The following is a 23,266-nucleotide window of genomic DNA, read 5'->3' as shown; positions in this document are numbered from 1 at the left end:
TGTTCCCCAGATATCAGCATGGTTAACTCTCTCATGTTTAGGACTTTGCCCAAATGTTACATTCTCAGTAGTCTGTTCTGAGCTTTATTGATAATCCCCTCCCCACCCTATGCATATTTTCCAGTCCTCCTTTATATTGTTCTATTTTTTCCCCTATGGCATCTATCACCTAACATACTATATGCTTTATACTATACCATATAATGACTCTATATTAGTTTAGTCTTAGGTTAATGATATTTTTCACTGATCAAAATTCTTTGAATGCATAAACCTGTTAAGACAAGTTAATGTGCTTTCTTTGAGTTTGGACCTGTTTGACTCTGTAATTCTGTCTAGTAGGTATTTACTTATTGTAGTGGATTGAATTATGTCTCCCCAAAACTCCTAATAGGGAAATCCTGTTATGGTAATTGAAAGGTGGAGCCTTAAAGAGGTGATTGGATTATAGGACTGTGCAGTAGTGAATGGATTAAAAATGGTGGTCAGGGCTGTGGTTCTGAGAACCTTAAAAGAAGAGGAGAGTCTGTCTTTCTCTCTCTCTTGCTCTCTCTGCTTCCACCATCTTGCAATGTGAGATCCCTGGGTCACTGTTGCCACCACCAGATGGACTTTGGACTTCCCAGCCTCAGAAACTGTAAGCAATAAATTTCATTTTCTTTATAAATTACCCAGTTCCAAGTATTTTGTTATAAGCAACAGACTAATACAGGAATACTATAAGGAAACGGACTAATACACTTATTTATTATGTTGTTTGTCTCCAACACCAGAGTTTAAGTTCCATAAGGGTAGTGATTTCTGTGTTTGTTTTGCTCACTAGTCTGTCCTAACCACCAGAATGTTCCTGGCAGATGAGTTAGGACCTCAGTAAACATTGTTAAAAGAAGGAAGGACAACTGAGAACATTAAACAAGTAAGCTTAGCTACCAGGCTTCTAGCTCATAGCAGATTTGAGAAAGCAAATAAGAGAAGAAATGGGACACTGTATGAATCAATATCTCCAAACCTGTGTTCCTTGGATCTAGGTCTATGACAATAATTGGCCTAGATGAAATAGGCCAGGAAAATGCTACATATATTATCCATTTACTAGAAAATTATATTGCACACTAACATGTTAATGGCTATAAGAACTGTAGTAAGAGAACTTACTTGATCACAAAACTCTCTTTTGGCAACTCACTATCATTATGGGACCTTCTTGGCCTGGGGCCAACAGGGTTTGTGAAAAAACGTACTCTGGAGTATTATGTTCAGGCCTTGGGAGTAATTGGTAGTTTTTAAAAATTACTTTTGGTTGATGGACTGTGCTGTTTCATGTGCTACTCAGAAGGAGGCTGGAGTACATCAGGCTCAAGTCTCCAGCTCTTATTGACTACTACTCTTTTAAAGTTTTGACCCTGTTAAAGGTTAGTTTCCTTTTTAGGTATTTGGGAATAAGATGATCATTCCTTCCCTGGATGGAGACCTCTTCCAGTGGGACCGAGACCGTGAGAGCATGGAAACAGTTCCTTTCACAGTTGAATCACTTCTTGAATCTTCTTATAAATTTGGAGATGATGTTGTTTTGGTTGGAGGAAAATCTCTCACTACATATGGACTCAGTGCATATAGTGGAAAGGTGAGTGAAAATGTTGAATTTATTTGGGGAAATCAGAATAAATTAGGATAGAAGAAATAATCTCTTAAACCTCAACTACTAATAATACAGTTTGTTATAATTTTCCCCTGAGGATATCATTTGTTTTAATAAGAGAACTGTGAAGTAGAAAGGGGAAACTAAACTTATCTAAGATCAGAATAAGCAGCAGAGCCAGGAACAGCAGGAGGAAGAGAATTAATAAATATGGTCTGCTGTGTGTCAGATGCTTTTTTGATACATTATTTTGAAATCTTCACAATATTCCTAAGGGTCACATGTTTTTATTCACATTTTGACAAATGAAGAATGCTCCAAAGATTAATAATCCTGGTGATAAGAATAATTGCCACTACTCATTTATCTAGTTTGATCCTATAAGATGGTCTAAGAGGAAAGTTTATACTCATTTCACAGATGAGAAAACTGAGACTTTATAAGTTTCAGAAACTTCCAAGGTCAGATTTGATTTAGATCTATCTGATGACACATTCATGTTGTTAACGGCCTAGACTTTCTCCAATACTAACTATTGGGATATAGTCATAATATCATGTACTTCTAAGATTGGTCTTATAATATAAATCCATTATTAAGAGTAACTAATTAAAAACATCCTTTTTTAAAAGGTAAAAAAATCTTTTTTTAACCCATTAACACCTTATATGTGAACATCATATATAGACTGAGACTAAAATAAGGAAGAATAGGAACATAATCTTTCTACCCTTGAGTTTTTCAAATTTTAATGCTTCCTTATCTAAGTAGTAGGCCCATAGCACCTTCTTGCTCTTGCAGATGCTTTTCTGCCTTCTCCACCCACCTGCATCTGCACTGTGTTGAGGAGGCCATGCCATCCTGTCTGGCCGTTTTTTGAGCAAGCACTTCAATCTCTGTTTACTTCAGTATTCTCACCTGTAAAACAACAGGATTGAACACAGTCATCTAGTTCTCTGATTTGATGTGCTGCTACAAAATTCTGGTATTTTAGCAGGTATGCTTCTTTTTGTGAGGATTTTAGTTTGGATCATTGAGTCTTCCTTTTTCTTTTAATGAAGATTTGAAGGAGGTACTTTTAAATATGAAAGCTATTAAAAATAGTTCAAATTTTTAAAAGCCAAATACTTTTGTTATGTGAAAACTCTGAGGATGATTTTTTTTTTTTAACTCACCTGGAATTTTACTAATGATATTGTTGCTAAGATATCACAACTGCTTATCTATTTTTTCTTGTATATCCCATGGAAATCCCCATATTAAGGCTGAAATTAAATCCTTAAAATCATTCCCTAAAATAAATATTCATTGGTACTTTCATGGTTCTAAAAAACTTATTTTAGGAATTAGTAATCTAACCGATGCTTCTTATTACTTGGGTATTTCTTACAGTATTTCCTTAATTTCCTTTACTTTCTAAAAATTTTAGAGATTCTTTTAATGTCTCTGATCTCCTTTGACTTGTGTCTTTTATTAATTTTATCTCTGTCTTTTCAGGTGAGGTATATCTGTTCAGCTTTGGGTTGTCGCCAATGGGACAGTGATGAAATGGAACAAGAAGAAGACATCCTGCTTCTGCAACGCACCCAGAAAACTGTTAGAGCTGTCGGACCTCGTAGTGGCAATGAGAAGTGTGTATTCACATAATGTTGTCATTGATGTTAGGTAGAAGTGCACCTAAGACCAAAATTCATCACATTTTTCTTTGTGGAGATTTTGCATACTATTTTGTTACCCTAAAAGCATACTACTTTCTCAAGAGAAATGTGAGCCCTGAATTTAAAAAGGCCTCATGGTTATTAACAAATCCTGGACTGAACTTCTCACCGTATGCTTCAGGATATGGTTACCAAAAGGAATACCATATAATGACTCTATATTAGTTTAGTCTTAGGTTAATGATATTTTTCACTGATCAAAATTCTTTGAATGCATAAACCTGTTAAGACAAGTTAATGTGCTTTCTTTGAGTTTGGACCTGTTTGACTGTAATTCTGTCTAGTAGGTAGTTTCATAGTTTGATTATCCCAATTTTAAAATAATAATCATTTTACTCTATTTTCTTAAAGTATTAAAATATTTATTTGGTCTAATACTTTGTTGTTCCTTCTTAAAATAATGGGCACCTTAGGTAATTTTTACCTTTAAATGTGTTATTAAAACATAAGATAAACTAGATTAGATATGCTGATCCTAAATTACCTGCTTGATTTTTTTTTTTTCTCTTGGCAGCTGGCCAGTGCAGGGATCATACCTTGGACTTTGTTGTTATCAGCACCACGTTCTAACCATCTGAGCTAACTGGCAGGCCCTTGTTAGATTTTTTTTAAACCTAGTATTTAAGTTTTAAATTGCCTGGGTAGTAAAAATAACTTTAGATCCCATCTTTATCTTTTGAAAGTGAACTAGACTTTCAGACTTTGTCTAATCTGATGCAATATAGTTCAGTTTCCTTTCCTGAAAACTGTTTTCTCAAACTCAGTTAAGAATATATTTATTCTTTCAGCTTTCGCTGAACTATGAATAGGGCTTTGCATCTGCTGACAACCTAACCTTCTCTGTCCTGATGGATTTTTTCCTCAAGTGTTTTGAGCACTCACTGAGACCTCAGCCAGCATAGGAGCAAAGTACAACTTAACAGAATTTTGAGTTACCAAAACAGGAAGGGTGTGGGGTTTTAAGATCCATGTTTCTTAAGTATTTATTTTTTTCAATAGTTGTCAGAATTCTTAGGCAGGCCCTTTTGTATGTAAGTGATAAGACATTATTCTGTCAACTGTTGTGATTCTTTTATTTACCAATTATAGAGGAAACATTATTACTACAGAACACTGAAAATTAGGAAAGGGTAAATGTCATGCCACATCTCAGTCAGTAGAGATCTGAGATTGGAGCTGAGGTAGTATGACCTTCAGGTCTGGTATATTGGATCAATCATATTGCCTCTTTAAAGCCAGGTTTTCATATGAAACTAAAATTGATGCATTCATCTTGCCTTTTATATTGATTTATTGGGATACGTTAATTTCTCTGCATTGAATAAAATGTGTCCAGCCTTTAATTAAGAGATAAGGCTGTTAAAATGCTACCTCATTTTAAAGTAACTTTGATGTGTTTTGAGAAAATCGCTCTGATTTAGAAATGTGAACAGCTGTTAATTTTTGAAAGAAAATCTGTGCCGTGGCTGTTGTCAGTCCACAGCTCTCAGAACTATTGTTTCTAAAAGCTCAGGACAAAGTTCTCATGGGCCCTCTTGTGGCGTAAATCAGCAGAGCTCTCCTTTCCAGTTTCCTTTCCAGAAAGAAAGTTTTGTTGATGTGTTCTTTTCTCATCACAAAATTTTAGTATTTGTTTCTTCATTCTAGAAGAGTTCTGTATTATTTTTTCCTTTTATTTAAATGTAAATTTCTAATCCATATCTTTGTAAATTTAAGGTGGAATTTCAGTGTTGGCCACTTTGAACTTCGATATATTCCAGACATGGAAACTAGAGCCGGATTTATTGAAAGCACCTTTAAACCCAGTGGGAACAAACAGTCTAAAATTATTTCAGGTGTGGAAGAACAGGAAGCTGCCATGATAGACACAGTGATAAAGGTCTCAGTTGCTGATTGGAAGGTTATGGCATTTAGTAAGAAAGGAGGACAACTGGAATGGGAATACCAGGTACCTAAAACTACTGATCATTTATAAACATGTTTCTTCCTCTTCCAGATTGACCAAACTTATTGGGTGGATGGAAATAAGGGCCAATGTGGATTCTCACTTGTTCTCTATGCTTTAAGAAATTCGTGATTTTTAAATGGTATTTTATAAGTTGAAACAACATAAATACTGCTTAAATTATTTAAAAAAATTTTTTTCCATTTTTGTTTAGTTTTGTACTCCAATTGCATCTGCCTGGTTGGTTAAGGATGGCAAAGTTATTCCCATCAGTCTTTTTGATGATACAAGTTATACATCTAACGATGAAGTTTTAGAAGATGAGGAAGACATTGTAGAAGCTGCCCGAGGAGCCACAGAGAGCAGTGTTTACCTGGGTGAGTAGATGTGTCTTATCTAGTGATAGTACACATTGACATCTAGATTATATTCTTACATTTTTCCTTCCTACTTCAGGAGTGCACATAGTAGTTTTAATCCCTAAATACATTCTCTGATTTAGGTTGCCCTTAAGATTTATAGTTCGATTTTCATGTCTGCTGTTTTTTCATTTGTCCAGTTCTAAACTTTTAATTTTTAAAGCATATTCTTTTTCTCTGAGACCTTTGTTAGGAAGGCTTAGAAATGTTCTCATTATATAGCTTGATTTAAAATTACTTACATATCCTCAAAGTCTACAACTTCTTATATTTGTATTTGTATTTGAATTTGTATTTGAATTTATATTTGCATCTATATCAATTTGCTCCCCCCTTAAAGATAAGCTTTTGTGAGTTTTTTCCCTATGCATTTATATAACTGATCTGAAAAAAAAACCAAAAATTCTGATGTGCTTCTGGGAAAATGAAAGTTGTTAGATAATGAAACTATAAGAAAGTTCTTGAATCTAATTATTTGAACTAGTTTGGATCATCAGACACTTATAAAATTCTATAGTCTCTATTAATGTGCTGCCCAACCCTCAATCTGAATGAAAAGCAAGAATTTGAAGGAATAACATGTCACACATGTGTTATGATAGTATTTGACTGAACTGTTAGCAATAGCTCAGTAATTATAGGTGTTTAGGTAAACTTTCTGTGAGAAGAAAGTTGCTTTATCTAAACTACTCACTTCATGAGAGTACAATGACTTCCTATCTTTGAATTTTTCTGTTGGACAGTTCTTCTGAAATTATACTGAAAATGTACTGTTATTCAGTGAGAGACACTGTGAGGACCTTGTGTGTAACTCCCACATAACCTTCTACCATTTTTGTTGAAAAACCATTGAATCAAATTTGAATGCTTCGGGCATGTTTCTTCTACGAAAAGAGCACATGAAGAAATAAATGGAATTAATCTAATTTTATTAAATCAATATGAACCTTTTTTTAAAAGGCATGCATAATTGACAATGTTCTGGTTGACTCAGGAATGTATAGAGGCCAGCTATATCTGCAGTCATCGGTCAGAATTTCAGAAAAGTTTCCTACGAGTCCTAAGGCCTTGGAATCTATCAATGAAAATGCAATTACTCCTTTGCCAACAATCAAATGGAAACCTTTAATTCGTAAGTGAATTATAAACTTCTTAGATACCGTTAAAGTATTCAGAGACCTAATCCTGACTTTGTCCTAGTTTTGAACATTGCAGAAATATGAAGTATTGTATACTTTATATTTTGCTGATAAACTGTGAAGGTATTTCAGATGTTCATAATGAATTTTAATTATTATTTAGAGCATTATTTCTTCAGAAGCAACAGTTACTTCTGAAGAAATAAGTGTTAATAAAATATTTCTGTTTACATCTTAGAAAAACTCTTAACCATTCACTGACCATGACAAAGTAACATTTAGCTCTTAATATATTAAGAATATTTAGGGGCCGGCCCGGTGGTGCACTGGAGAGTGCACCGCTTGGGAGTGCGGTGGCGCTCCCGCCGAGGGTTCGGATCCCACGTGGAGACTGGTTCCCGCTCACTGGATGAGCGCGGTGAGGGCGCAACACCGAGGGTTGCGATCCCGTTGCCGGTCCCTGGTACGGGCGCGACACCGAGGGTTGCGATCCCGTTACCGGTCAGTAAAAAAGACAAAAAGGAAAAAAAATAAAAATAAAAAAAAGAATATTTAGGTAAAATTATCTGGTTATCACATCATATTCTTTGAGACACGTAAATGAATTGATTTCAAGTACTGGGCCACTACTTTTTTAATTGTCTTTCCGTACCTTCGGTATGTTTTTTTTACTGCACATGTCACATCATATTTTAATTGCTTGTTTAACTCATCTTCTCTAGAAGACTGTGTGCTTTTCAAGAGAAAGAACTTCAGGCCATTGTTTGAACTACATGTTTGAACTGAGCTGTGGATGAATATCAGTCTATTCAATGAATGAGGACATGCATTTTCATCAAAGTTATAAAAGTTAAGATTTTATCATTTTCTTTTAGATTCTCCTTCCAGAACTCCTGTCTTGGTAGGGTCTGATGAATTTGACAAATGTCTTAGCAATGACAAATTTTCTCACGAAGAATACAGTAATGGCGCACTTTCAATCTTACAGTATCCGTATGGTAAGTGTGACTTCGCCTGGATTGAAAGTACTGAGTTTTAAAATTTTTATTTATTAATTTAAAATTAATTTTGAATTCAAATGAAGGGAAGTTGATTGGAGTATAGAAAATAAAATATCTTGGGCGATAATATTATGAATGGTGGCTAAGTGTACATGCTCCAAAGTCAGGTTGCAAGGTTTCAAATCCCAGTTTTGCCACATATTTGGTTGGGCACACCTGACTTCCCTGTGACTCTGTTTCCTTATCTGTAGAATGAGGATGGTAATTCTAATATCTATTCATCAAGTAGTTGTGAGGTCTAAATGAGATAATGCATGTAAAGTCTCAATTAGCACTGTGCGTGACACATAGTGTCAATAAACATTAGTTCTTGTTATCAGTTCTCATTTAATTATCAGCCTGTATGATATAAACTATATAATATCAGCCTGTATAATGAAGAAAACAGGTGTTTCATAGAGAGCTACGTGAAAGTGCTGAAAAGGGAGGTTATTTTAATTTTGTTCTCAAAGGATATTAGTGCAAAAGTCAAGAATTGTGTGATATTTGGCATGAAATACATTCCTGTGTGGTAAGTAGCAATTTTTAAAAGTTAGACTATATTCAGATGTGAAAGTCATTTCAACAGTTAGATATTTTAAAAGTCCTCAAATCTTTATCAGAAAAAAATGTAGATTCCTCATCAGTTACCCTAGATGCTAGAACTGCAAAATTATTATATATAAATCAATTAAAAAACAGAAGGCTCTAAAATAGAAACAGCAGCCTTTATCTGATATTGATCAAAAGGCAAGGAAAGAAAGAAAAAAGACAAGGTAAGGGAATTGTGTAGACTGCCCATACAATGTAAAACTAGAAGACAAAAAAAGAAAGGCTGTTTTCTGCAACAAACTCATTTTGACAGCCTGAAATGAACCAAAGAGCATGATGGGATATTTTCTTTTCAGCTTGTGAAGAATAATTAGTGATAAAAACTTTGGTATTTTATTGATACTAAGTGAAAGGAATGCTTAAAATATCTTGAAAAGGCCGGCCCGTGGCTCACTTGGTAGAGTGCGGTGCTGATAACACCAAGGCCACAGGTTCGGATCCTATATAGGGATGGCCGGTTTGCTCACTGGCTGAGCGTGGTGCTGACAACACCAAGCCAAGGGTTGAGATTCCCTTACCGGTCATCTTTTAAATAAAAATAAATAAATAAAAAATATCTTGAAAGAAGATAATTCTTGTATTTAAAGGATTTAATTATTAATAACATAATGAATGGGATAGTTAAGGTTTTTTTTGGTGCTGACAACACCAAGCCAAGGGTTGAGATTCCCTTACCGGTCATCTTTTAAATAAAAAAAAATAAATAAAAAATATCTTGAAAGAAGATAATTCTTGTATTTAAAGGATTTAATTATTAATAACATAATGAATGGGATAGTTAAGGTTTTTTTCCTTAGTCTTATAATTTAATATAAAGAAAATATAAGGTGCTTATGGAATAAAGGAAAATGTCTCTATTTAAGAAAAAAGAAAAAGGCAAATGAAGATGTTTGAAATGTGTGAAAGAACAGAAATGAAACGTTTAAAAAAGAAATTATCGCTATAAGTCATAGAAAAATAGATCATTTTTAACAATTAAAGATGGGCCTATTTTGGCTTATCTTAAAAAAACCTTTTAATGTTTCTTTTTGAAGATAATGGTTATTATCTACCATACTACAAGAGGGAAAGGAACAAACGGAGCACACAGATCACAGTCCGATTCCTTGACAACCCCAGTTACAACAAGAATATCCGCAAAAAAGATCCCGTTCTCCTCTTACACTGGTGGAAAGAAATAGTTGGAACGATTTTGTTTTGTATCATAGCAACAACTTTTATTGTGCGCAGACTTTTCCATCCTCATCCTCACAGAGTAAGACATTTTTTAGAATATGATGTATTTCAAAGTGTTTGAAATATAGAAAACTTTTTACGTGTTTGTTGGGGGGAGATTAAATGTTCTAAGTTTTACCATGAAATCATTGTTGCTATACTCTCATTTTCACTTCTCACCTCCCATTCACTCTCCGCAGTCCACTGCAATCCAGCTTCCACCCCTACCATTCCACTGAAGCTGCTCTTGCCAGTTTTCGGTGATCTTTTTGTTAAACATAATGGATGTTATCCAATTCTTATCTAACTGAACTTCTTCGTATTTGATGTAATTGAACATCTATTTTTGACTTTTCTTACCTGGCTCCCTTGACACCATGTTCTTCTGGTCTCCTTGGGCTTGATGTGGATGCATCAGGATGTCATTGTCCTTAGCCTCTCCCAGTAGCATCGGTCTCCTCAGGCTCACTCTTCTCTGTTCATCCCACAAACTCTGGTTGGATGGTCTCCCCTACTTTCCCAGCTCCAATCATCATATATACTAATGGTTCCCAAGTTCATTTCTGTGAACCAGCTTTCTCATAGGTGCTCCAGGGTACTCAAGTGAGTACTCATTTCCACCCCCATTCCCATCCCCAACCTGTTACTCTGGAATTTTTCTCTCTCAGTAAAATGTACTGCCATACTCAGTCACCTAGGCCAGATATTTCTTCTCTCCCTCATCAGTGACCAACATCTGTCAACTTCTTCTTCCTAAATATCTTTAAATCTGTTGTCTTCTCTACTTCCTAATTTCTGATTCCCTAGCACAAACACCATCATACCTCTCCCAGATCACTAAGATAGGCTTTAGTTGGTCTCCGTGCCCATGGTCCTCTCCCTGTCTTCAATCTGTTCTTCACCCCCTAACTCTCTAGCTGCATTTCCTGGCTTAAAACCTCCAATAGCTGACTCCCTATTGTTAGGCTAGAATCCAGCCTTCTCAGAACACGCAAGATTCTGAATGATTTGTACATTGCCTGCTCGTTACTCATTTTTCACCATTACCCTGATTCCTTCCTCTCTCCCCCAAGCTCAGCCACCATGCTGAACTTCTTTCAGTCCCTCCGCTTTATCATGCTCTCCCTAAGCCTGATGGAGCTCTACCTCCTCTGACCTTGCCTCTGAACCTTGTTCCCCACCTCTTTTCCCCTATGTCTCATGTGATTAACTCATTATCTCATAGTTTGAAATTAGTTGCCATGTCCTCTGTGAAGTCTTCCTTAACCTCCTGCTTCTGAGTTACATTCCCTGCATGTGCCTTAGAACATCCTGTATTCCCCTTACTAAAGTATTTACTAAAATATTTTATAGGTAAGTCCTAATTTCTTTCTCTGCCACCAGTCTATATATTCTTAAGGACAAGAACCACTCCTCATTGTTTACTGCCATTTCCCCAGCCCCTTATACAGTGCCTGGCACATAATTGGAGTTCAGTAGAGATTTGTTGAAAGAATAAATGACTAAGCAGATAAACCACAGTATCCCATTTGACTATAATAATTATTAACATTCTCTGGAAAATCATTTAGGAGATGCAGATGCAGAGACATTGAAAATGAGATGTTGCCAAATTCAATTTTCAATTGTTGGAAGCATTTTTAAAGTATCTACAAAATTGGTTGGGAAGGAAATAACTCTGGTCTTACCCAGAAGTTTACATCTGTACTTACATTTGTGCACTGTCATTTCTCTTCATATCTGCTTATGTATTGTACTGTACATATAACATGCCCACATTAAAAAGAAACAAAATCCTCTTAAAGAAAGGGGTGGCAATAGGAAGATAAACTTTTTTTTTTAATATAATAAAGGGATGCTGTATTTTGTGTTTATATAATGCTTTTATTTTTCTCAATACTATTTATTTTTCAATGTTATTTTATAACCTAAAATTGTTAACTAACTTCAGTTCAGCTTTGTACTGGTAGTGATTTTTTTTTTCACCTTATCAGCAAAGGAAGGAGTCTGAAACTCAGTGTCAAACTGAAAATAAATATGATTCTATAAATGGTGATGCTAATGACAATAGCTGGAATGACATAAAAAACTCTGGATATATATCACGGTAAGAGTCTTATGAAATATAGATGTGTGTTATAGCTTCTGATGGCACCATTTGAATCAAAGAATGACTTCTAAACTAGTATCTTGTTGAACTCTTTTAATTAATGTGTGAATATCTAGGTAAAGAAAGACTTAACTCTCAAGTAACCAAGTGTACCCTAAGGGGGATAAAAATAAAGTGTTACAAGAGTTTAGAATTTCAATCACCAAATTAAATTTTTACTTAGGAAAATTAGTTATTTAGTGTCTACATGTACTGGGATTGGCATTAATAATACCAAATGATAATTATTGTATTTACTAAAGTATAAGTCTCCATACGTTTTTTAATCTTCAGTTATTTCAGTTTTGTTCTGTCTGGAATAGAAAGTAGGAAGATGGGAGAGAAAACACCAATAGAACAGATAATTTTTAAAAGCAGAAGAGGGAGATGGGTTAGCTAACAGAAGGCAGTTCAAATAATTTAAAAGTAAAATAAAAGTAGACAAGCTGTCAGCAATCTCTCAGGTATAAAATATCACCTTTGATGCTTTCCAGCATAGGAAATGGTGTGATGGTTCACTTTTCATATTACATGGATTTTAGTTACTTTTCCTTTATTTTCATAGCATACTTCTTATCACTTTAGTGATATGGGGACAGGAAAAGACATGGAACTTTACAACTTAATATCTAGGAAAATGGTTTTATGACAGAAAAAACTGAAAATAATAGATTAATGTGTGGATTAGTTAGGGCTCTCCAGAGAAACAGAACCAACAGGAAATTAGATAGGAAGGAAGGAAGGGAGGGAGGGAGGAAGGAAGGAGGAAAGAAGGAGAGAGAGAGAGAGGAAGGAAGGAAAGGAGGGAGGGAGGGAGGAAGGAAGGAGGGAAGGAGTTACATACACACACACAGACACACATATAAAGAGGTTTATTATAAGGAATTGGCTTTAGAAATTTGGAGACTGAGAAGTCCCAAGATCTGCATTTGACAGGCTGGAGACCCCGGAGAGTTGATGGTATAGTTCCAGTCCAAGTCCAAAGGCCTGAGAACCAGGGAAGCCAATAGTGCAGATTCCAGTCTGAAAGCCAGTAGGCTCAAGATCCAAGAAGAGCTGATGTTTTAGTTCAAGTCTGAAGGCAGGAAAAGACCAATGTCCCAGCTCAAGGCAGTCACACAGGAGGAGTTTTCCTTACAAGGGGGAGGCTCAGCCTTTTTGTTCTATTCAGGCCTTCAACTGATTGGATGAGGGCCACCCACATAAGAGAAGGCAATCTGCTTTACTCAGTCTACTGATTCAAATGTTAATCTCATCCAGAAACACCCTCAAGGACACACTGTGAATAATTTTTAACTAAATGTCTGGACATTCTGTAGCCAAGTCAAGAAAGGGCTTTGTCAGCTTGGCACGCACATGCATCTCCCTTTGTCATATGTGTCTCCCTTGGCACCCATATGCATCTCCCCCATATGCATCTCCTTAAACCATACTTCAACTCCAGATAAAGACAATAAAAAGGTCATAGTTCTGCCTGACATGACATAATTATTCTGCATACAATTGAAAACCCACCAACCTATTTCCAAGAAGAGGAGATAAAGTCCTTGAGTAATGTTACTCTTCTTAATAGCCCATAGCTTGAATACTATGACATAAAATTAGTAATACTTAAATACTAGGGTATAAGGTCAATACATCTTATGAGTTACTAGGTGGCAGTCTTAACTTACAATTCAATGGGATCATTGTTCTGTCTCCTGGTAGGAGCATTTCTGCCTCTGGAACTAAGATCTGTAATCCAGTAGAGTATAAGGTTGTGGGATAGGAAGCAAAAATTTTGCTAGTGGGTTACTAGGGGTAATGGTGAGTGGTGCCACTCCATTTTTACCCCTTACTTCCTGGACCCATGAATCCTGGCTGTGGGAGAAACAGCACCATATAGTGAATGCTGATTTAGAGCATATATGAACACAGAACTGGAGAACTTTGCCTCAGCCCTGCAAGTGTTGCCACCTAGCTGGCATAGTAACCTGGTCTTCAAAGGGCCAGTCTACCACCCTGTCAACAAGACAGCTGCTTCAGGATGGTGGAGAAACAGGTAAAACCAGTGAATTTCATGAACAAAACAAAATTTACTAGGTGACTAACAAATGGTAAGGGCTACTTTAATATCCTTGCTAATGAAGATGGAAGCTAATGTGTTAGTGGCTGTCAATACCAGCAGGCAATGAGAGAGAAGGAAAGAAGGGATCCAACAACTTCCATGAGGAATTCAGTACTGAAGCCATTCATTGTTTACTCAACATTTACTCTGGACAGTTGTGTGCAGCACAGTATTTCAGGCTTCAGGAGAAATGAAAAGACTGGGCCTATCCAGGAGAAGCTTAAAATCTGGGGAAAGATAATATGAGGTAAAACATAAATAGTAAGAAAAAAAGTCACGAACTAAGTGACTAATTCTGGTTGTGATGATTCAGGAGGGATCATAAATGAGGTCGCATTTGAATTGAATCTTAAATTGTGAGAGTTAGTGAGGTAGAAACAGGGATGGAGGTATGGGTATCATGAATAAAAGACGCATTTGCAAGGCTGTTGTCAAGAGAATTAGAATACTGTACTCTAAAACTGAATTAGACTTAAATCAATTTTCTTTAACTTTATTCGATATGACAAGTAGGACTATTGTTTTTAATTTAGGATTTCTATAATAATAGTAATTATAATACCTAATGTTTATTGGTGCCTACTTTCTCCTAGGCACTATTAAGAGCATGAACTCTGGATTCAGTCATGAACTCAAAACATACTGTACTCTAAAACTGAATTAGACTTAAATCAATTTTCTTTGACTTTATTCGATATGACAAGTAGGACTATTGTTTTTAATTTAGGATTTCTATAATAATAGTAATTATAATACCTAATGTTTATTGGTGCCTACTTTCTCCTAGGCACTATTAAGAGCATGAACTCTGGATTCAGTCATGAACTCAAAACCTAGCTTTGTCTTTTATCAGTTGGGACCTTAGACAAGATGATACTTATATTTATAGGGTCTGTAATCATATATAAGATGTTACTCTTTCTAGAAGATATATTCACTTTTATATGCGTTTTTCTTAATAAAGAAAGATAATTCAATTGACCCTCCAGGAGGAGGACATGAACTTTGTGGGCTTTTGCGTTTGGGGAGATAGATTTGTACTGAGGTACGCTGACTAGCTATTTTTAGGAATACAGATTATTACTCTTCGTTCTCTGTGAAGGTAATTGGCCCATGGAGGTTTGGAATCTCTTCTCTTCTTTAACTCCATGCTCTAACCAGCTGAGGCAACTACTAAATTAATATGAGTGTGCAGTCATAAAGTAATAAACTTTCCCTTGTAAGAGACACCAAAGATCATCTGATTTAACTCACCCCATAAGGCTGAAATAATTTCTACAACAAGCATGCATGCATTTATTCAACAGATATTTGTTAATACCCAGGTTCTGGAAATACAAAGAGAAACAAAAATGCTTTTCTGCATTCATAGCCCCCACAACACAGTGGCCATGGGACAAGCAAGGTGCATACAAATAACTAAAATATTGAGATTGTCTAAATAGTTCCAAGTACTATGAGCAGAGTGCTATGAGAACATTAAGACTGGGTCTAGGAAAGCTTTACAGAGGTGGTGAGATGAGCAGAATGAAGAAGGACTAGGGTTTCATTAAGTGCAAAGAAGAAAGCCACCACAGTCGAGCAAAAAACAGAAGCAAAAGCCCTGAAGTTATGAGACAGCATAGTGAAAACTTATTGGAATGGACAGTGCAGGTCAGTGAGGTCAGGCACTAACGGGAGAAACAGGCTGCAGTGTGGAAGTCCAAGTGTAAGTGGCAGTTGGTGGGTAGCTTCTGTCTGAATAGCTTCAGTGATGGACATGATGACTAGGGAGTCAATCCAGCTGATGTCAGCTTTCTGGAAAAGCTAGCAAGATTTCTGGCTAAAAAAAGTTAAATAATTGTAGGATTGATTAATTTTCTTGCACAGAATCTATAGGCGATGACATAAGATTAAAATACATTTTTTAGTTGAGTACAAAATGCCATAGAAAGTTAAAGTATAGAGAATTAAGAATAAGATATTTTGGTAGATGATGGAAAGTACCGAATAGGACAAATCAGTAATGTAATTGCTGTAAGAACAAGTAATTAACAAGCAATTCCAAATTAAAAGTTTCTTTTTTTCCCCCTAGGAAATTTGTAAGAATGTGTTTGCTTCATTTATAAAAACAGAAAAACTAAGAATGCTATTGGTAGAATTCAAACTATATTAAAATAAGTTCTATGAGTTGACTGAGTTATGTATCATAAGATTGAACTGATTTTTAGGGCCAGCCCATGGCTCACTTGGGAGAGCGTGGTGCTGACAACACCAAGTCAAGGGTTACGATCCCCTTACTGGTCGTCTTTTATTTTAAAAAAAAAAAAAAAAATAGATTGAACTGATTTTTAACTTACCACAAAATTTAAAACTATTGCAAACTTTTTAAAAATTTACTTTTTTTTAAAGGTATTTAACAGATTTTGAACCAGTTCAATGCATGGGTCGTGGTGGCTTTGGAGTTGTCTTTGAAGCTAAAAACAAAGTAGATGATTGCAATTATGCTATCAAGAGGATCCGTCTCCCCAATAGGTAACTGATGATACTTTTAGTAAACTTGGAATCAGCACTACTGTATCTTACCTATTTTCTGAACTTCTGATTCTTAAGTTCTAAGTGCTTCCAGGTAATCAGCTGTCTAAATGTTGTGATCTATATAGATTGCTTTGTATATACTTAAAAAACATGCCCTTGTTTTTGATTCTTAACAACTCAGGAGTTTTCCATAGTTACATATAATAATTATAGACTTTAATAAATCACAGCATTTAAAAAAATCTGTACTTATTGTAGTAAATAAGGAAAAGTATTAAAATAAAAACCATTTGTATTATATTCTGTCTACCCAGTAATAACCACTCTTAACACTTTAAAGTATTTTCTTTTGATTTGTATTTCTAGTCATAAATTTACCTAATTGGTAGCACGGTTACCAATACTGTTCAATTTTTTCTGTTGCTTCCTTCATCGTATTCTCAGTATTTTCCATGTTATTAAGAGTATTTTACTAAAATATTAAAACATCTGAGTCACTTCACTGCAGGCCTGCCTAGTGGCCCCACCCACCACACACAAAGCAGCTAGATGGTTCCCCTCACTACAGCCCCACCTACTGGCTTCCATTGCTTCCTGAGAAGCAGCTCAGGAGCTCTGCCCTTGGCAGTTCAGCTCCTGAACAGCAAAGGAAAGCACAACCTCGTGGCCACCACCATCACTACTGCCAAGCCCCAGAGTACTGTTGCTATCACTGCCCCTCTCCCTGCACAGCAGTCCATCCCTCTCCCTGCCAATGCCCAGTCCTGGTGCTACCAGCTCCACCACACCCAGATTCAGGTGTTTCTACATTTTTACCAGGCAGTGGGGGAAAGAAAGGAGGGAGAAGCAAGGACCCGGGAGAAGCAAGGACCCAGGAGAAGCCTCTGCCTGAAGGAAAGAGGAAAGAGAAACCCCACCCAGAGTCATCCACTCTAGCTAAGGAGCTTCAGTGCACCTATTAAGGTCATGGGACACTAGCCGGGGTGAAAGCAGGATTGCCCAGGATCACCAACCTCATCCAAGGAGAGACAGGGTACCCAGGCACTTCTACCAAGAACTCAGGATCTCACCCATAACTTCAATAACCCAACACAGTGTCATTCACTTCAAAAAGGAACCACTGAGTGCCCCAGTGCCTAGGCCACAGAGGCACTCACAGACAACTCCAGTTGAAGTAACCACATGGAGTCTACACTACTGCATCTACCCAGGATCAAAACTAAAACACCGTACCCAACGATCGATATAAAACACATCTGCATGAAGGAGTCTTTCCTCAAGTTACTCCAGAGTAACAGAAGAAGCAACTGCTCCACCAGATTCCCCACACTTCAACATAGGGACTCTAGAAATACAAAAAAAAAAAAAAAAGAAGAAGAAAAAGAAAAGGTGATACCCTCAAAGGAATACAGTAATTCTCTATTACCAGATCCCAAACAGCAGGAAACCTTTGAAATGTCTGAAAAGGAATTCATGGCAACAACATTAAGGAAACTCAGTGAGGTACAAGAAGATTCACACAACACAATGAAAAGAGAAGAACAATCCAGGATCTGAAAGAGGAATCCTAAAAGAGATAGATACCCTAAAAAAGAATGTAGCAGAAATCCTGGAACTGAAGGATTCATTCAATGAAGAAAAATAAAACCAAGAGCTTAAGCAACAAGCTAGAGAAAGTGGAAGAAAGAATTTCTGATCTTGAAGACAGTCTTTTTGAAAGAACTCAGGCAAACAAAAAAAAAGAAAAAAGAATTTTAAAAAACGGAGAAAATCTACAAGAGATATCAAACAACCTTAAGAATACAAACACCCAACTATGGGTGTTCCAGAATAGGAGGAGAATGGAAAAGGCATTGAAAACCTATTCAACTAAATAACAGAAAACTTGCCAGGTACCAGAGACACAGACCTCCAGCTCCAAAAGGCTCAAAGGGGCAGAGGCAGGTCCTGCTCTGCTTGGTAGTGGTGGCTGGCCGGGGTCTCCAAGGTCAGGGGAGGAGGTATGGTGGCTCAGCCTGCGCAGGGCTGAGCTGCATGGACAGGCGGTGAGCAGGGCACTATCATGGAGTGGCGATGGCCACAGCTCCTGCTTACATCTCCCTGGCAGCCTCTGCTCCTCAGTGCCAGCCACTTGGCAGGAACAGTGGGCTGGGTGACTGCAGCCCTGGACTCAGCACAGTGGCTCTCAGGGAAGGAGGAGACCATCATCCTGCATGATAGGTTGACCCAGGTCATGACCTGGCTGAGCTACCCAGCAAGATTCTCAGAGCCACGGAGGCCATGACCCCAACCTGGACAAACCTCTCCTGAACCAAACTGAAGAAGAAATTTATAAAGCTCTAAACAGAAAAATGGGTTAGCAGAATACTTTAGAACAAGACTTTATTTGGCTCTCCCAGTTTCAACAACAGTGTAATAATACTCTTATACATTGTTCAACTGGAGAATGGGAATGGTTTTCACATAGTATTGAAAAGTAATGGACAATTTTATCACCCACTGTTTTCTACAGAGCTGTTACACATAGGGCAAATCTGCTCTTACATAGGGCTCAATGATTCTTCAAAGAAAAGGAAATAGAAATGAATCCTGGATACTTTCCCCTGCAAGTGCAGCATCTGGTTGTTTAAAAACACATCTTGCATAAAATTTTAAAATATTTAAATAAAAGTAAAATTTTTTAAAAAAGGTTCAATAGTCCCCAAACAGATTCAGTCTAAAAAGATCCTTTCTGAGACACACTGTAGTCAAATTGTCAAAAGTCAAAGAAAAAGAATCCTAAAACAAGAATGAGAAAAGCATCAAGTCACCTATAAAGGAGTCCCCATCAGACTAACAGCAGATTTCTCAGCAGAAAACTTACAGTCTAGAAGAGAATGGGATAACATATTCAAAGTGCTAAAAGAACAAAACTGCCAGCCAAGAATACAATACCCACCAAAGCTATCCTAGTGTATTTCCCACACAAATAAAAACTGGGGGAGTTCACCACCACATGACTGGCCTTACAAGAAATCCTCAACATCTGGAATCCAGAAAACGATAGTTACCACCATGAATACACAAGAAAGAATAAAACCCACTAATAGAGCAAATATGCAAATGAGAAAGAGAAACTGTATCTTCCCACTACAAACAAAACAAAACAAAACAAAACACTGAAGACAAACAATAAAAGGGAAAGGAACAAAAGACATATAAAACAACCATAAGGAGGAAAAAAAAAATAATAAAATCCCAGGAGTAAGGCAATATGCAATACCTCTCAATAATAACCCTAAATGGATTGAATTCCTCACTCAGAAGACATAGACTGCCTGAATGGATTAAAAAACTAGACCCAATTATGTTCTGCCTACAAGAAACTCACCTCACCTGGAAAGATTCACACAGACTAAAAGCAAAGGGATGAAAAAAGATATAGCATGCAAATAGAAATCAAGAACAAGCAGGAATGGCTGTTCTTATATTAAATAAAATAGACTTTAAGCCAAAAACTATAAAAAGAGACAAAGAAGGTTATCACATAATGATAAAGGGATGTATCCAGCAAGAGGATATAACAGTCGTAAATATATGTACACCAAACATCAGAGCACCCAGATGCATAAAGCAAAAACTACTAGACCTAAACAGAGAGATAGACCCCAATATAGTAATAGTTGGGGACCTCAGCACCCCTATCTCAACACTGGACAGATCATCTGGGCAACAAAGAAACATAGGATTGAAGCTAACTTTAGACCAATTGGACTTAGCAGACACCTCTAGAATAGTTCATCCAGCAACTATGGAATATACATTCTGCTCATGAGCATATGGAACATTCTCCAGGATAGACTACATTAGGTCACAAATCAAGTCTCAACAAATTTTAAAAAACCAAAATCATTTCAAGTATCTTTTCAGACCACAACAAATTAAAACTAGAAATTAGTAACAAATGAAACTTTAGAAACTACTAAAATATGTAGAATTAAACAACATGCTCTTCAATGGCCTATGGGTCAAAGAAGAAATTAAACAGAAAATCAAAAACTTTCTTGAAACTAATGAAAATAAAGACACATCATACCAATACCTATGAGATACTGCAAAATCAGTACAAAGACAGAAGTTTATTGCAATAAATGCTTACATCAAAAGAACAGAAAGACTTCAAATAGTCAACCTAGCATTATACTTCAAAGAACTAGAAGAACAAGAATGACCCAACCACAAAATAAACAAATGGAAAGAAACAATTAAGATCAGAGCAGAACTAAATGAAATAGAGACCAGAAAAAGATACAGAGATCAGTGACTCAAAAAGTTTGCTTTTTGAGAAGATAAACAAAATAGATAACCATCAGCCCAACTAACTAAAAAAAAGAAGAGAGAAGACCCAAATAACAAAAATCAGAAATGAAAAAGGAGACATTATGACTGATACCACAGAAATACAAAGAAACATTAGAGACTGTTATGAACAACTATACAGAAACAAATTTAAAACCTGGAAAAAAGGAATAAATTTCAGGACATATACAATCTGCCAAGACTGAACCAAGAAGAAATAGAAAAACTGAGCAGACCAGTAACAAACGATGAGATTGAAGCAGTAATCAGCTGTTTCCCAACAAAGAAAGGCACAGGACCAGATGGCTTCACTGCTGAATTCTACCACACCTTTAAAGAAGGATTAATACCAAATCCTTTTCAAGCTATTCCAAAAAATTAAAACAGAGGCCATTCTCCCAAACTCATTTTTTCAGGCCAGCATTACCCTGATACCAAAATCAGACAAAGACACAACAAAAAAAGAAAACTGCAGGCCAATATCCTTGATGAATATAGATGCAAAAATCCTCAACAGAATATTGGCAAACAGAATACAACAGCACATCAAAAAGATTATACACCATGATCAAGTAGGATTCATCCCAGGGGTGCAGGGATGGTTCAGCATATGCAAATCAATAAGTGTGATATACCACATCAACAAAATCAAGATGAAAAATCAAATGATTATCTCAATAGACACAGAAAAAGCATTTTACAAAATTCGACATCCCTTCATGATAAAGACTCTCAGCAAATTAGGTATAGAAGGAAAGTATTCCAACACAATAAAAGCCACATTCAACAAATCCACTGCCAACATCATCCTGAATGGGGAAAAGACAAAAGCTTTTCCTTTAAGAACAAGACAAGGATGCCCACTCTCACCACTCCTATCTAAAATAGTATTAGAAGTGTTAGCAAGAGCAATCAGGCAAGAGAAAGAAATAAAGGACATCCAAATTGGAAAAAACAAAGTCAAACTGTCCCTGTTTGCAGATGACATGATCATATACATAGGTAAGCCTAAAGACGCTACCAAAAACTCTTAGAGCTAATAAACAAATTCAGTATAGTTGCAGGATACAAAATCAATGTACAAAAATCAGTAGTGTTTTTATACTCCAGTAACAAACTAGAAGAGAAAGAAATCAAGAAAGCAAGCCCATTTACAGTAGTTGCCAAAAAAATAAAATACCTAGGAGTAAATTTAACCAAGGAGGTGAAAGATCTCTATAATGAGAACTACACATCACTGCTGAAAGAAAATAAAGAGGACACAAAGAGATGGAAAGACAGTCCATGCTCTTGGACTGGAAGAATTAACGTGAAAATGTCCATACTACCCAAAGTGATCTACAGATTCAATGTGATCCCCATCCAAATGCCAACAACATTCTTCACAGAAATACAAAAAAAAAAAAAAAATCCTAACTTTCATATGGAACAGCAAAAGTCCCCGAATAGTCAAAGTAATCCTGAGGAAAAAAATAAAGCCAGAGGCACAACACTACCCAACTTCAAATTATATTACAAAGCTATGGTAACCAAAACAGTATAGTACTGGCATAAAAACGGACACACAGACCAATGAAACAGAATAGAGAATCCAGAAATCAATTCATGTACTTACAACCAACTGATCTTTGGCCATGTTACCAGGAGCATATATTGGAGAAAGGACAGCCTCTTCAGTAAATGGTGCTGGGAAACTGGATATTCATGTGTAGAATAATGAAACTATTCCTGTATCTCTTGCCCTATACCAAAATCAACTCAAAATGGACTAAAGACTGAAACATAAAACCTGAACCTATAAAATTCATGGGAGAAAATGTAGGGGAAACACTTTAGGATGGAGGATTGGGCAAAGACTTTATGAGTAAGACCCCAAAAACACAGGCAACAAAAGAAAAAATAAACAAATAGGATAATATCAAACCAAAAAGCTGTTGCACAGCAAAGGAAACAATCAAAAGAGTGAAAAGGTAATCTACAGAATTGGAGAACCTATTTATGAACTATACATCCAACAAGGGGCTAATATGCAGAATATAAAGGAACTCAAACAACAGTAAAAATAATAATTCAATTAAAAAATGGGCAAAGGAGCTGAATAACTATTTCTCAAAGAAAGACATACAAATGGCCAACAGGTGTATAAAAAAATGCTCAGCATCACTAATCACCAAGGAAATGCAAATCAAAACCACATTTAGATATCATCTCACCCCAGTTAGACTGGCTGTTATCAGAAAGACAGAGAATAACAGGCCGGCCCGGTGGCGCACTGCTACAGTGCGCCGCTTGGGAAGCGCGGCGGCGCTCCCGCCGAGGGTTCAGATCCCACGTGCAGACCGGCGGCTCACTGGCTGAGCGAGGAGCAGGGGCAACACCCAGGGTTGCGATCCCATTGCCGGTCCCGGTTCGGTTCGGGCGCCTCGTT

The 23,266-nt window shown here is 36.6% G+C and overlaps 1 protein-coding gene across 2 annotated transcripts in view; it reads left to right on the top strand.

The window, feature by feature from the left end:
• The window catches only part of EIF2AK3 (eukaryotic translation initiation factor 2-alpha kinase 3), a 74,397-nt gene that overhangs the window by 27,321 nt on the left and 23,810 nt on the right, over nucleotides 1-23,266 (top strand). The window contains exons 3-11 of one of the 2 annotated variants that reach the window (XM_008585750.1): nucleotides 1,430-1,624; nucleotides 3,137-3,270; nucleotides 5,074-5,305; nucleotides 5,517-5,679; nucleotides 6,716-6,853; nucleotides 7,736-7,858; nucleotides 9,547-9,767; nucleotides 11,722-11,834; nucleotides 16,375-16,497. In XM_008585750.1, the coding sequence (XP_008583972.1) occupies nucleotides 1,445-1,624; nucleotides 3,137-3,270; nucleotides 5,074-5,305; nucleotides 5,517-5,679; nucleotides 6,716-6,853; nucleotides 7,736-7,858; nucleotides 9,547-9,767; nucleotides 11,722-11,834; nucleotides 16,375-16,497 (1,427 nt within the window). In that variant the 5' untranslated portion in view covers nucleotides 1,430-1,444. Of the gene's footprint in view, nucleotides 1-1,429; nucleotides 1,625-3,136; nucleotides 3,271-5,073; nucleotides 5,306-5,516; nucleotides 5,680-6,715; nucleotides 6,854-7,735; nucleotides 7,859-9,546; nucleotides 9,768-11,721; nucleotides 11,835-16,374; nucleotides 16,498-23,266 lie in introns of those variants that run through there. The other variant, XM_008585749.1, reaches the window with a different exon arrangement.

The sequence above is a fragment of the Galeopterus variegatus genome, unplaced genomic scaffold (genome assembly GCF_000696425.1).
Source record: "Galeopterus variegatus unplaced genomic scaffold, G_variegatus-3.0.2 Scaffold3697, whole genome shotgun sequence".
Classification (NCBI taxonomy): Eukaryota; Metazoa; Chordata; class Mammalia; order Dermoptera; family Cynocephalidae; genus Galeopterus; species Galeopterus variegatus.
The sequence above is the reverse complement of the archived record's forward strand: the minus strand, read 5'-3'. Positions and strand labels throughout refer to the sequence as shown.